The sequence below is a fragment of the Rhinopithecus roxellana genome, chromosome 16 (assembly GCF_007565055.1).
Source record: "Rhinopithecus roxellana isolate Shanxi Qingling chromosome 16, ASM756505v1, whole genome shotgun sequence".
In the NCBI taxonomy this organism is placed as follows: Eukaryota; Metazoa; Chordata; class Mammalia; order Primates; family Cercopithecidae; genus Rhinopithecus; species Rhinopithecus roxellana.
In genome coordinates, this window is record NC_044564.1 from 73,640,592 (window position 1) to 73,656,253 (window position 15,662).

Below are 15,662 nucleotides of genomic sequence, written 5' to 3' on the forward strand. Positions count from 1 at the left end.
GTAATCAAAAAGGGAGACCACTGAAAATTTTTGCGTATTGAAAATTAATGAAAATTTTGTCTTCCTTTTATTTTAGGACTTGTTAAGAAAAAACATGACCTAAAACTTGGAAATAAGGCAAAAATATTACTGCCTACCTTTTCAAAGATACTGCACTAAAGAAAGCACTGTCTCACAAGCCTGCCCAAGGGTTATCCAAGTCTGGGTAGCAAGGGGTCATTTGATTCAGGCACTACCCTGAGCAGAAAACAATGGCCCAAGACCTCAGCCAAACCCAGCTCTCCACCTGTTTTTGTACAACTTTGAACTGAGAATGCTTTTTTACAATCTTAAGTGGTTGGAAAAATATCAAAAGTAGAATAATATTTTGTCACATGTTAAGTGTATATGAAATTCAAACTTTAAAAGAATTTTCTTTTCACAGACATCACATCTTCAAGAGCAAATGCTTGAGCCCTTACCTGCAAGTTATAGTAGAAAAGTCCAGAAGTCCAGCCTGGTCCTCTCCAAGTTTCCAACTCCTATGCCTAGGGGTATTTTAAGCTTACAAGATCTAACTTGGTTACAGCGTCTAACTTTTAGCAGAGAGGCAGTGCTGAGTAGAAACTGGACTTACTAATCATATCAAGTCACTTAAGTTGGCTAGGACCCCCTACTTAGGTAGCGGCCATAAAGCCCAGGGCATCCTTGTGCCCTCAATGGTTCACTTCTGAGTGGTGGGCTTCCTGCTCCTCAATAGAGCAATCAGCAGAAAGGCCCCTAGAAAGCTACATTGTCTTCATCCACGAAGGACTCCCTGTCTCCTGTTTCTCAAAGGAGCATCCGAATTCTACTTTCATTCCTCTTTTGCCATTGCATTTTATAACTTAAAAGAAATAGATGATTGTAACAGAATAAAGAAAACTTTACATTGTGAGAAAATTTAGACCTAAAGCATATAGTAATGAGAGGACGAAAGTCTATACTGTTTAAGTAAACAGGTTCTATGAGCAGTATCCAGGTTAACATCACACAGTGGTATTTTGAATTAAATTGTACTTGTGTTTCGTTTCCGTGTTTTGATGCTGTAAGAGGAAAGCATCCCCTTTCTCGGCCCTCCTCCCACCTCCAGGCTAATTTGCAGCATTTCTACATCTCAGAGTCCACCCTTAAGATCCTTGTCACCCATTGTTTTGTTTCAGAACGCTTAATCCATCAAGGAAGGTTAAATTGGATTATCCCAGTAGGGAAGGGATGGGGGCTTTGAGCATGAGGGATTATCCCTGTAAAGGGCTGCTGCTGGTGGTGGTGGTGGTGTGTGTGTGTGTGTGTGTGTGTGTGTGTGTGTGTGTCCTGCTAGTGTTGAATGATGGAGACCTTAGTCTGGATTCTGAATCCAGGTGTACTGGATGCCGCTCCGGCGTAGAAAGGGTTAAAGATGCCCCCAGTCGGGTAGAGCAGACTGGGAGTTGCGCAGGGTCTCAAACGCCTTAAAGCCGCCCCTCAAATTGAAGACGAGTAAATCATAGTTCGTAAATCAGAAAGATTATCCAGTAGTACGTTACTCTGTTTATTTCCCTTTCGTCATCCCTGAGTCTTGGGTCAAGTCCATCCCAGTTGTGTCCTCCAGGAATCAAGGAAACTACGCAAACCCCCGGTGGGTTCGCAGCCGTAGGAAGTGCAAACCACGCCCCCGCCACGGCAGCCGCCCCGCGTTAACTCCCTAAGAGAATCTCAGTGGCCGGTCAGTTCCCTCCTTGGTGAGGATTTTTCCTTGCGCGAGAACTTGTGGAACGCCGCCGGGCCAGATTTTGCTGCTGAGGCCTCTGACGCCACTAATATAGGGCCAAGCAGGGAGTGCTGCTCTTTCAGGGCTTTTGTGAAAGTTAAGTAAGCCAATTAAAGTCCAAAACACGCAGTCTGGAACAATACAGCGCTCGATAAATGGTCTCCATTATTATCATTATCCGTTAGTTACAACTGGGGATGAAAAAAAAACCATACACACAAAAAGCCGGAGAACCGGAAAGGTCTGCAAAAGGGGCGGAACGCGGGAACTTCGATTTGGGGAAGGGGTGGCGGGGGAGAGCCCACACAAGCAGCCAATCCAGCTGTCCCGGGGAGGAAGAGGAGGAGTCAAGGCCGGCCCCGGGTCTCCGCACTGCTCAGTCCCGCGCTGTGAGGTTGGCACAGTTGCAGCTCTTCGGTCCCTTTGGTTCTCTTAGTCCCGAGCGCTCGCCCACTGCAGCTTCCTTTCCCGTGCAGAGACATGGCCTCTGGCACCACCACCACCGCCGTGAAGGTGAGATGAGCCCTCCCAGCCGCAGCAGTTCGCCCTGCCGGGTGCCTTCTCGCCCCCGCCCCGGGGTACTGCGCCTCCGCGGGCCGTACGCACGGCCCGCGCGCCCCTGCCGCGGCGGGGAGGGACTGGGGCTCGGCGCTCGGGACTCACTTGCTGCTCGAGGAGAGGGTACGCTTGCGAATGATCCCCTCCCCAACACACACACACATACCACCTTTTGGCTCATCTGCACCCGCTGCCCGTAGGGCGTAGGCACCCCTTTAGAGAGAGGTGTCGTGGATGGGAGAGGCTGCGCCCAGGCCGCCACCATTCCTGAGCACCACTCTTCTCCCGAGAAAGACACCCGGCTGGAGCCAGCAGGTGTCCGGGCGCCTGCGCTTCTGTGACCATCTCCTAGTGCCTTGCGGGACTCCAGCTTCCGCTCTCTGACTCTGCTTGCTGCCTGCGGCCCACGTGGGAGAACTGCTTACTTGCTCTTTTGCATGCTTCCGGCTTCTTCCTCCGAACGTAGGCCTCCGTGCTGAAGTTTTCCCCAGCAGCGCAATGCTGTAGGGGTTCTGAGACTTTCTTCGAAAAGGAGTACAGGCGTCCCTTTTTAGGGCTGCACCGTTTGGAGGCGTCCGGCTTCAAACTGCTTTGTTTTGCAGCCTTGCAAGTTAGAGTTCGATTTCCTTGTGCCCTAGGCCTGAGAGGTCTTGATACAAGGGATCATTGTGCGGTGGGAAGCTTTGTGCTGAAGAGGGCACAAGTTCTGAGAGTAGCAGCTGGCTTCCCTGGGGTTTTAAACACTTCTCTCCTGGTTAGTATTCCAAGAGCGAATTACAGCACATAAAGAAAAATCGATGCTAAAACTTAAGACCTCTTCTAGGGCGTTTATTACTGGCTAAGAACGCAGTTAACTTCTTTGATTTTTAGACATTTTTGACCTATGGGATAGGAAGGTCTGCGATCTTCTCCAGAGCATCTCGATACCCTACACTCGACTGCAGTTTTCCCGGGAGAAGGCAAATCTGCGGTCAGTGTGTAATCAGCCAGATCAGTTTATCAAGCCCTTGCAGGTTTAAATGAGCCAGTTAGAATGAGAGGAATGGTGAAGGGTGTTGCATCCAGACTTACATATGAAACTTATTTTGTCATTTTGAAAAGAATCTTGCATCCGGCAAATATTTATAGAAGGCCTCGCCCCTGCCTTCATGGTTTGGTGGAAACAAGGCAGAAACGGTTTTCATGAAACTCGTGTGAAGTATGTGACTTCTCTTGGGTGCTCATCTATAAACTGAGAATTTCACTGCAGAATTTGCTGGGAGAGCTAGAATTAAATTGTCTATGTTGCACATGGTTGAAGCTTATTAAGTGGTAGTGCTTATAAGTGGGGGAACTGAGATTAATTTTGAATGACCTTTTCCCCAACAATTATTAAGTTATTGTGTTAGGTATCATTAGGCCACAACATTTCACCTTACCCTTGCAGGAATACACTTCGAATGCCATTAAAAACAGAGAGATGGTGTTTAAAACAGTCTTACTTTAATCTGATTAGCATTCTCCCTGCCACACGGTTTCCCTTCAAATTAATGCAGTGCATTTAAGTGCAGAATGGGCAGTGTGATTCTCAGAGACCTGATGTAAATATTGAATAATGTGTATTTTTGATCTTGGCAAGCTTCTGGATATAAAATTAAGAGATACATATGGTGCTAAGACTGCCTGCTGATTTCTCTTTCAGTTTAAAACAGATGACAGCTTTGCTGTTGAGATTCCATGATGCCAGCACCATATTCCCCAGACTTCTAAGGCAACATTCTGTATAGAAAATGTGAGGTGCCAGTGTCCAGAGCAAATAGGTTAAAAAAAACCACATCCTATTCCCAAATTATAGAATAATGGGACTGGAAAATGTTCCTTCAAGACCATCCGTATAACCACACAAATCCCTTTTGCGGGTGTAAAGTTGAGGCCCAGAAATGTCAGCTAAGGTGTCCAGAATTACACAGCTGGACCTAGATAAGGACACAGTTGGGCCTAGAGCCTGGCATTCCACCAACTAGATGTGAGGCATTTCTGAAATCTGAAGTGTGGTCTCTCTGCCCTGTTTTCTTGTGACTTAATGCACAATTAAAATGAGCACTTGATAGAATGTCCATCTTGAAGAGGGAGGCAGAGTGCGAGCAGAAAGCAGGCTGTCTCCAGTGCCGGCTGGACACCACCCAGGTAGAGGTGTAGGAGGCACATGTGTGTCTGAGCCCCACTGGTGTTGCTGGCAGGTCCTTTGAGAGGTGGCTGGGTTTAAATACAGTAACGTGTAACACATTCAGCCCAGTTCTAGGTACTCCTTTAATGTCAGCCCAAGTACCTCTCTTTTTAAAATAGAGATATGAACAGGGAATGGATCTTAAATTCATTCTCAATTTAGGAGGTGCAGTTAACGCATGCGAGTGAAAGATTCCACTGAGTTTTGGATTGGCAGTATAATATTTGGCATATCTTTCAAATCTAGCCATCTACTGGTGGAATCCTAATCAAAAATATTTATTGAATACCTGCCAGACACTGGGGATGCATCTTTGAGTAAGCAAGGCCTTTATTTTCTTCAAGTTTATATTCTAGTCAGGGTGGAAAACCAACTGACATGAAAGTGAAACAGCAATAAGATTCCATTGGGTGAGGGGTGTCAGACAAGACTACTAGGGAGGTGGATTTTAAGCTGTGCAGTAGTCTGCCTCCAGAATCTCTATGTTGAAACCTAATCGCCAATGTGATGGTATTAGAAGATAGGGCCTTTGGGCATGATTGGGTCATAAAGGTGGAGCCCTCGTGAATGGAATCAGTGCCCTAGAGAGCTGCCTTATTCCCTCCACTAAGTGAGAGGACACCATCTATGAGCCAAAACGTGGGTCTTCCCCAGACACTGAATCTGCTGTGACCTTAGACTTGCTAAGCCTTCAGACTGTGAGAAATTTCTGCTGTTTATAAGCCACCCAGTCCTAAGATACCTTGTTATAGCAGCCTGAATGGACTTAAACAAGCTGATAGTGAAAATAAGGATAAAGATCCAAGTGAAGACCTGAGGAGAGAGATGGGGGTAGGAGAGCAAAAACCAAGGTGTCGCAGAAGTGAGCTCAGTGTAGTAGGAATGGAAATCACGGATGCACAGTGAGAATTGGGTGAATGCAGCTCATAAGGCCATCCTTATAGACCACGATCAAGAATTTTGATTTTAAATGTTTTGGAAACTGTGGAAGAGCAGCAGGTGGCGTTTGATTTACATTTTAAAATGATTAACCTGGCTGTTGTGTACAGAATAGCCAGTGGGCAGGGGAAGAGCTAAGAGATCAGGCCAGAAGTCTTGGTGTTGGTGCTGAAGTCTAGGGTGGGAGCCATGGAGATGGTGAGGAATAATGAAATTGGGGATAGAATTTGCAGGTAAGATGTGGGGAGTGCAGGAAGAAGAACAGGATGATTTCTGCTTTTGACCTGGAAAATCAAAAAGATGGTGATACTGGTGGGTCATTTCAAAGTGGACGAAAAGGGGCCATGAGTGACTCCTTGGAGCCAAGGAGGGTGAGTGTAGGATTCCTTCCTCCCAGATACTGCTGGTTAGGGGGCCAGAGGCTGAGATGCTGAGGGGCCTCTTTACTGTAGGAGCAGAGTGGGTGGCAGGTTGAGGGAGGGAGAAAGCCACCTGGAGTGAGAGTAATTGAAACAGTCTTTTTTGTGGTTCACTGCAGTGAGAGGTGGTCCAGGCAGGGCGTGAGGCTATTACTTGGGGGGTAGCCATGGAGAGAGGCAGCAGGAGCCAGAGGCTATGGGATTAACATTGCCATTGTCTGAGAGGACCTCAGGGAGACATTGTCCTCCAGCATCAGCCAAGGGCAGGTAGTATTCCTGAGAGAGGGCCAAACTAGTCTTTGGCACCCAAATAGAGGGCATTCTGGAGGGCTCCAGCAGTGTAGCATGACTCCCCTGAGCAGCCTCCCAGCTTTCACTCTGGGAGATTAAAAATAAGACTTGGCCAGGCACAGCGGCTCATGCATGTAATCCCAACACTTTGGGAGGCCCAAATGGGCAGATCACCTGAGCTCAGAAGTTCGGGACCAGCCTGGGCAACATGGTGAAACCCCATCTCTACAAAAAATACAAAAATTAACTCGGCACAGCGCTGCACACCTGTAATCCCAGCTACTCAGGAGGCCAAGGTGGGCGAATCACTTGAGCCCAGAAGGCAGAGGTTGCAGTGAGCAGAGAGTGCGCCGTTGCACTCTAGCCTGGGCGACAAGAGTAAGATCCTGCCTCAAAATAATAATAATAATAACAACAACAACAACTTGTTAATCATGGTTGCTGTGACAAGGAGGGGATATGGTCCCATTGTGGGTTGGTAGTGAGCTATAAACATAATGATATTAAGGGAGACGGACAAGTCATGGTTTGTAGACTGTGGAACATGGGCCTTTACACTCTCCGCTTGGCTGTCGCGAGTGTGGCCTACAAGGGCCTTCAGCCTGAAAGTCCTTGTGTGGCCATCTGAAACTGAGGACAACCCGCAGGCCCCAGTTGAAAATCAAATGACCAACGAGCCTTCATTTTTTTGCCTAGGGACACAAGGGCATTTTGGGCAGGACAATTACTTCTTTTGTAGGACTGTCCCAAGCATTGCGGGACATGGAGTGCAACCCTTAACCCCCTCTGCAGAAATGCCATTAGCACTCCCCATAGTCATGACAACAGCCAGAAATAGCCCTGTTTCCAGACACCCCCAGGAGAGCTGTTTGACATTTAGTTGAGGACCCTAAGGCAAAATCACAAAAAGACTACCTGCTGAAGAGAGGTAGGAGCAGCCAGGTTTTGTACTGCTCAGCAGGGTAAAAGGAGGAAATCGGGCTTTTTTTGTTGCTTTGAGGAAGTTTATTTTGATTTTTTATTTTTGCCAGGAGTGGTAGGGTATACAGAAACAGTGCCTGATATTAATACATTATTTCACTTTATTCTTTTGATAATTGTATGGATTAAGTAAAAATCTTACCCCTATAGGTGCAGTTGAGGAAGCAGTTAAGGAAAATGTTTGTATGCAGTGCATCCTGGATCCTTACCTGTGGTTGTTGTCATGGCATTCCAGTCTGTGCCTCAAAAGCATCTAAAGCGGTGGTTCTCAAAGTGTGTCATGTATTCATATCACCTGGTCATTTGCTAGAAATGCAAGTTCATAGGCCCCACCCCAGTCCCAGTGAATCTGAAACTCTGGGGCTGGGGCCCAGCAATCTAGGTTTTGACAAGCCTTAGGATATTCAGATGTCCACTGAAGTTTGACAGCCACTGACCTACAGAGCTTTGGAAAGGGTGACCATCTGCATTTTTAACAAGCTCTTCCCTTAGTGTAATAGTTTCCTGTTGCTGCTGTAACAATTTTCACAAATAGAGTGGCTTAAGACAACACAAATGAGGCTGGGCGCGGTGGCTCATGCCTGTAATCATAGCACTTTGGGAGGCTGAGGTGGGTAGGTCCCTTGAGCTAAGGAGTTCAAGACCAGCCTGGGCAGTATGGTGAAACCCCGTCTCTGCAAAAAATACAAGAAAAAAATTAGCCAGGCATTGTGGTGCATTGTAGTTCCAGCTCCTTGGGGACAGGAGGATCACTTGAACCCAGGAAGTTGAGGCTGCAATGAGCTGAGATTTCACCACTGCACTCCAGCAGCCTGGGTGACAAAGTGAGACTCTATTTCAGACACACACACACACACACACACACACACACACACACACAGAAATGTATTCTCTTACAGTTCTGGAGTCCACAAATCCAAAATGAGTCTTACAGGGCTAAAATTAAAGTGTCTATCGGACTAGTTCCTCTTAGAAAATCCATTTCCTTGCATTTTTCAGTTTTCTGAACCTGTAGAACCATGAGGTAAATAAGCCTTTTTTCTTTATAAATTATCCTGTCTCCAGTATTCTGTTATAGAAGCAGAAAACAGACTAAGAAAACTGTTGTGCTTGTAAGAGATTGGGACACAGACACATAGAGAGGGAAGACCATGTGAAGACACATGGAGAACGCTGCCATCTCCAAGCCAGGGAGGGAGACTGACCTTAGAAGAAATCAATCCCAATCGCACCTTAATGTTGGACTTCTAACCTCCAGAACTGTGAGGAGATAAGTTTCTGTTGCTTATGGGGAAAACCCATTTCCTTGCCTTTTTCAGCTTCTGGAGGCACCAGGACTTCTTGGCCCATGGCCTCACATCATGTCCCCTTTTCTCTCCCTCTGCTTCTATCATTTTATCACTTTCTTCCTCATTTGACCTTCTTACCTCCTTGTGATTTCATTTAGGTCCCACCCAGATAATCTAGTATAATCTCCCCATCTCAAGATCCTGGATTTAATCATATTTGAGGCAGGTTCTGGGAATTAGGATGTAGCTAGGATCTCTTTGGGGCAGGGGCATTATTCAGCTTACCACACTCAGCCCACGTTTTAGAAATTTATGGTCTAGGCCCTAGAGCAGGTTGCTTAGTTCTGAGGGCACTTTAGAACCACCTACAGAGCTTTAAAAACAAACTGTGCCTTGCCCAACTAATCAGAATCCCTGGGGCCTGGGCTTTGGTATTGAAAGCAGGAGAGGGGGAATGTCCTAGTATCCAGCAGCTGGCTCAGGAGGGTGGGTGGGTCCTGCTGTTGTTCCACAAGCATAGGAGAGCTCTAACAAATACATTATGCATTAGGGAAAATCCTCCTCTGAAAAAATCTGGCCATTTCAGCAGGTGAAGTGTGTCTTTAAGAGGATGTCTGCCCTTTAGCCTGGTATCTGTACTTTACAAGGGGCGTTTGGTCAAATAAAAACCATGGATGTTTTGAGCCCTTGGGTTGTCCAAGCTTATCCGACTAAAATATAGAGTCACTATATTAGTTCGCTAGGACTGCTGTAACAAAGCACTACAGACTGGGTAGCTTACGCAACAGAAGCATTATCTCCTCACAGCCCTGGAGGTTAGAAGTCCAAGATCAAGGTGAGATCAAGCTGGATTTCTTGTAAGGTCAGTCTCCTTGGCTTGTAGATGGCAGTGTTCTCCATTTGTCTCACAGGGTCTTCCCTCTGTATGTGTTTATATCTCGATCTCTTATAAGGACAACAGTTTTCTTAGTCTGTTTTCTGTTGCTGTAACAGAATACCTGAGACAGGGTAATTTATGAAGAAAAGAGGTTTATTTAAAAGAAATGAAAGGGAGACCAGGGAGATAGGAAAAGGAAACACAAAAAAGAGAGAGACAAACTTGGCTTCATAACAACCCACTCTTACTGGAACTAATCCAACTCAATGAGAACAAGAACACCCTCCCCTGGGACTGCATTAATCCCTTATGGGGTGGATTGTTACTGCAGCTCAGGACTCAAACTCCTCTTAAAGGTACTACCTCCCAGCATCACTGTATTTGGGGAACAAGCCTCAACATGAGTTTTGAAGATGACCACATTCAAACCATAGCATGAGCTATACTGTATTAGGGCCCATCATTGTGACCTCATTTGATCTGAATTACGTCTTTAAAAACTGCAAATACAGTCACATTCTGAGGTACTGACAGTTGGAACTTCAACATATGAACTTAGGGGAGACACAGTTCCATCCATAACCACTACCTACAAGGGTGGCCTACAGAGGGGGGTGTCTTTTCTGAGATGAAGCCCCCACCTATCCCTGTGGACCCTATTGCAGGTTTTTAACAGTCCTCCCAGCCGGAGACAGTTGGTTGCTCCCTCCCATACAGCTAGGCTTCCAGGATTTTGCAAGGCCCTGACAGGCCTCAAAGCCATGTCAGCCTAATAATGAGGGCTTCTGTCTGCTGTGCTTGCCAAAATTGTTATGGCAACCAGATCTGAAGGACTGCAATGCTCAGATCGGGCTGTGCCAGCTCCAGCTCTGGCTCGCTTACGTCATCATGAGCTTGAGGCACTCAGAGGCAGCCCATCTCCCTGGCATGAGCTGGTCTCAAATGCTTGGGGTCATGGTATTTTGAGAATGCCATTATAGAGTGCTGGGTTCCTTACGGCAGTGCGCCCAGGCCTCAAAGTGATGGTGAATGGTTTCTGGGACAAAGAAGGTTGGTAAAATCTCTTGTAGCCAGGTACTAGTGGAAATAGACACAGAGTAGGGGCTAGTATGCACCCTTTCCACATTGCTGGAAGTTCTGAGCAGGTGAGCTGGTATTTGGATAAATGCTTTCACAGTCTTAGAGAAGTCAGACCCTTGGATTGATTTCCTCTTGAACAAAAATTTTTTCTTCACTATGAAAATGCTTTCTTTGTGGTGTCTTTAGAACATGTGATGTCAAGCCATAAAGAACAGCAAGTGCACATACAGTAAGACATGGCTGTCATAGAATAGATTGTGTGTGAATAAAGGGTTCACATCACTTCCACCCTTTACACAGTAACAGAAGGCTTTAGGCCACCTACCTCTTCCTTGGCTCACTCAAAGTCTTCTTCCTCCTCATCCGTGGCCTCCTGCTACTGCTGGTATTCAGACACCAGGTCATTCATGTTGCTCTCAGCCTCAGTGAATTCCATCTCGTCCATGCCCTCGCCCGTGTACCAGTACAGGAAAGCTTTGCACCGAAACACACCTGTGAACTGCTCTGAGATGGACTTGATCAGATCCTAAATAGCAGTGTTGTTGCCAGTGAAGGTGGCGGACATCTTTAGCCCCCAGGGTGTGAAGTCCATACAGCTCTTTTTATATCTTGGGGGATCCAACCAACAAAGTAGCTGCTGTTCATGTTTTAGGCATTAAGCATTTGCCTGTCCACCTCCTTCATGGACATGTGACCCCTGAACATGGCAGCCGCCATTAGGTAGCAGCCATGGCAGAGGTTGCAGGCAGCCATCATGTTCTTGGCATCAAACTTCTGCCAGGTGGGCTCATGCACCATCAGGGCCTGGTACTGCTGGTTGTCCCGACTGGTCAGCAGGGCGAAACCAGACATGAAATGCAGGTGGGGGAATAGGACCCTGTTCACGGCCAGCTTCTGCAAGTCAGCACTGAGTTGGCCAGGGGAGTGCAGACAGATGGTGACCCCACTCATGGTTGCAGACACCAGGTGGTTCAAGTCACTGTAGGCAGGTGTGGGCAGCTTTAGGGTTCTGAAGCAGATGTCATCAAGAGCTTTACTATCAATGCAGAAAGTCTAGTTTTGAGAAGTTTGGTTTGATGGTCAGTCAGTGGAAAAGTGTGGCATGAGCCACTAGCTTTTAAAATCTGTCAAGGACCTTGATTGACTCCCTATTTCAGAACTCTATCTTGTGTAATAAAGAAGTCCTGGCTGGGCAGAAATTCCATCTCAGGTCTTGAACACATTTCTTACACAGTCTAGAATTAACTGAACTGAGGACTGACGCTTCCGGCCCAGGAGGCCTGGCAGGGTCTTGTCATTGTTTCCTGAGCGTGGATGAAGTCATTGAGAGTTTTCCTCCCCTCTGAGATGATTCACTCAGATACCTGGAGTCACTGTTTCTGTGCTTGTTCTGTGACCTTCGTCATGAACTTGACCTCTCTGAGCATGTTGCCTCATAACATGGAGACCAAAAAAACTTTTCTAATAAGGTGTAATGTTATGAAGGACTCCAGGGGATATTGGGAGAGGGCAGATCATAGTGGTTAAGCTTGAAAGACCTGGATTTCTATCCCAGCTTTGCTCCTTATGATTTGCTCTTGGATGTTTTTAATTTTTATGCTTCTCTTTCTTCGTTTGTAAAACGGGTAACATTCTATAGGGCCCATCTTATGGTCGTGATGATGAAATAAGGTAAGATCACTGAAGCACTTAGCACAGTGCCTGTAACATGTAAGTCCACAGACACAGTTACTTTATTACTAAGGCAGTATTGAGTTGACACAAACTTAGAGACTCAAGGGAATGTGGATAGAATTGGGCCATCAGTGCTTGGGTACTTCATCCCAGTTGTACTTTGCTGTGGGGCCAGCAGGTGGCGACATTGGCCACATCTTGACCCTGCCGGCCTCCATCTTAGAGGTCGTTTCCTGGGATGGCGGGACTCAGTTGCTACGCTTGTCCCTGTATCCCTCGCACAGTGTAGGTTTCGATAAACAACTGGACCTAGTTAAGTGACTGGATGGGCTTGCCAGCAGATCATTCCAGAGCAGTAGCCACTCTTGCTTTCATGTCCAGGGCTACTACATGTTCCTTGCTGAGGGCTGAGTTGCCAGCTACCTAGTGCAGAGTCATTATGCAGTCAGGTGATGCAGACTGAAGCCTGGGGCTGCTGAGAGTGAGCTCAGGGGCTCTGAATTTCAGCAGGACACCTGGTTAGCATTTCTCAACAACTGCTACAATGCTGGGCAAGTTCACGTAAACTCAGAGGGTGGCTCCAAACAAAGCCCAACTTGATTTGTGTATTTGATCCCAAGCATCCAGTGTTGAATCAAGAATCTGAGATGCCATGGCTCAGGGAACACCCAGAAACAGCCAGGTCAAAGTGGTGATGAGTTAAAAAGCTAGTAGCTGAATCCCAGGGAGTTGGCTAAGAGTAATTTCAGAGTCAGCAGTTCATATCTGTATCCCAGGTGAGGATGTGGGCTGGATGGTTTCTTAGCCTCCTCATGACCTGTGGTGCTTCAGAGGTCCATGGAATGAAGGATAAGTTGGAGAAGCCAGGCTAAAGAAGGGTTGGGATTTCCTAAAACGATGAATTTTTGTTGTTTTCTATTGAAGTGCCGTTATTTAAATGTATTGACTTAAGTGAACACTTCTGTTGGTTTGAAAGCTATAATACTGGTTACCCTTTAACAATAATGTGAAGTTCATTGACATAAAGTATGTTAACCTGCTGTGGTTTTAATAATATACCTCCACAAGATGGCGCCAACATCAAAACCTGGCTTTGCCACTTAAGGAAATTGTGGTGGACAGTCACAAATTATGTAACCATGTCATGGGAAACAGGCAGAGTTCTTCAGTAAAAACTTCACTAAATTGTCCTTATTTTCTTGTTTGTTTTTTGTTGTTGTTGCCTTTGTTTTTTGTTTTTTGTTTTTTTCAGGAAACTGAGGCAGAAAGGTAACCATTTTTTTACGTGTTGATAGGACTCAACTTGTGTAACCTGACCTGAAAATTATTTAATTCAGATGTTCACTGAATTCTGAACTCTGGAATTTTTTCTTGAGGCCTAATTTATTTTATTTAGTTACCCAGGTGACAATAGATTTAAAGCTTTTCATTGAAAAACAACAATGCTCAGGTCACTTCGCATTAATTAGGTTTCTAATAAAGTTAGCCTGGCACTATTTACTTTGTCCTTTAGGAAGTACCAGCCCAAGGAAATTTCCCTAATGATTTGTTACTTAATTTTTAGTTTTAGCAGTTTAGTTAATATTTATTTTTGTAATTGTTCTTGTTTCTGTTTCTTAATCATCAAATTATATCAACTCTCAGGTTTCTTTAACTCTGACAAGGACTTTCAAGATAATCTCTGAAAAATGCAATACAATTCATGAACTTAAAAAAAACTTATAACTACATTTTGAATTACTTATTTATGTTTACATAATTTACTGAGTAGTATACATGAGTATCCTATATGTATATCTACAATATGTAAATACGAATTTGCATACATATATGAATGATTGTTTTCATAAATGTATATGCGGGTAACTTTTCATGCTATTTCAGTCTCCTCTGTCTGCATTCTCTCCTAGCTCTGTGATTCTAATGGCGTAGGAAAGATAATCTCTAATTTCTTTATCAAATAGAACAGTGAGGAGAAATCACTACCAAATGGAATATCTAATATTTCATATCCCAGCAGTCTTCTGGACATTCTTTACTCTGTTGTCCATTTGACAGAGAAACAAAATTGATTAGAAGGTACTTTCCACTACCATATTTGCCTACGTTTAGGTTTGATTTTCTAACTTGAGTTGGTTAGAGTACCTGTCAGTGCTGACTTATAATTCAGTCAGAAGTAAATGTGATGTAGTCCAAAAAGGTGCCCTACATTTTGGTTATTTCTAGAATATAGAAGGCCTTCAAATATTTGTTGATTTTTGTAGAAGGCTTTGAAATATTTGTTGATTGTTGTTCAGTAATTTTCAGATTTCAAAAAAATAGGGCTTGGCAGGAATGGAGAAGAGCATATGAATAAATGAATTTGCTTAGAATTTTATTTCTAATAAAAATCACCAAATACAATAATCTTCTCTGTCTTTTTCTCTCTTAGATTGGAATAATTGGTGGAACAGGCCTGGATGATCCAGAAATTTTAGAAGGAAGAACTGAAAAATATGTGGATACTCCATTTGGCAAGGTTAATATATCCAATTAGTGGAGACATGTTAGTTTTTTCATTTCTCCTTGCTGGCTTGATTTTTAAATTTAAAAAAAAAAAATTGCTTTTGTTTTGGCAGCCCAGGGCTGTCTGCTCACAGCAGAGAGGGCCAGAAGTTCTGCTGTTGGGTTCCATCAGCTGAGAAGGTGTCTGACGGATGCCTCAGACTTTGATGTTTTGAGAAAATGGCTACTGGATATGTACCTCACTTCTCTAATTCTGTTGCTGGAAATCAGTTACTCATTTCAGAACACAGACTCATTCCAGACTGTACTTTCAAATCTACATTCAAATCACCTTCTAATATGAGGCCAATAGGTCACACCACACAAATTAGGGGACAGGCTGATGACTAATAGGATGAATTATGATTATTAAGTGACATTCGAGTGAAAAGAACTGTTTTGGGGAATGAGAACATACCTCATGTTAGTTGAATGCATAACTGAGCTAGAAATAAAACGTTCCTCCTTTTATAGGAGAGGTTGCTTGTTCTTCAGTCCCGTGTCACTTAGCCTATGTATGCCAGGGTGAGGGTGTCTGCATTCTCCTAATTCCATATTGCTACGTCCTCTGGTCCTTCTGTAAGATCTGTCTATCTGGCTGTCCCAACCAAACCCTCCTTTTCAGCTAAATTCTTAGGTTGACCTTGTGTGCTCCCAGTCCTGCAGTCATCTTGGTTCATTTTCTTAAACCCCTTGGTTCTAAGGATCTTTCCAGCCTTTGTTACCTCAAGTCATTTCCAGGATCATCTTAGACCTGGTTAACACAAGCAGACATTTCCAGTACTGAGTTGTTAGTGTCATGACAGTGACTTCTTATCCTTTCTGCCTTTCACCCTCATACCTGTTCTTGAACCTGCCCAATAACCTTGACACATCTAAGTTTGACCAGTCTACCATGATAGTCCCCTGGGGTACTCATTACGAACAGATCTGACTAAATGGTACCTACACAGGTACTCATGGTAACCTTGAGTCCTGTGAATCTATGCTTGCAGAGGGATCAATAAGTGATTGATTAAATGATTATATTGATAAT

At 44.8% G+C, this 15,662-nt stretch overlaps 1 protein-coding gene across 1 annotated transcript in view; it reads left to right on the top strand.

The window, feature by feature from the left end:
• The first annotated feature begins 2,040 nt into the window (after nucleotides 1-2,040).
• MTAP (methylthioadenosine phosphorylase) overlaps nucleotides 2,041-15,662 on the top strand; it is a 54,683-nt gene continuing 41,061 nt past the window's right edge. The window contains exons 1-2 of the mRNA XM_010353390.2: nucleotides 2,041-2,281; nucleotides 14,514-14,600. Coding sequence (XP_010351692.2) covers nucleotides 2,249-2,281; nucleotides 14,514-14,600 — 120 coding nt within the window. The 5' untranslated portion in view covers nucleotides 2,041-2,248. The remainder of the gene's footprint in view (nucleotides 2,282-14,513; nucleotides 14,601-15,662) is intronic.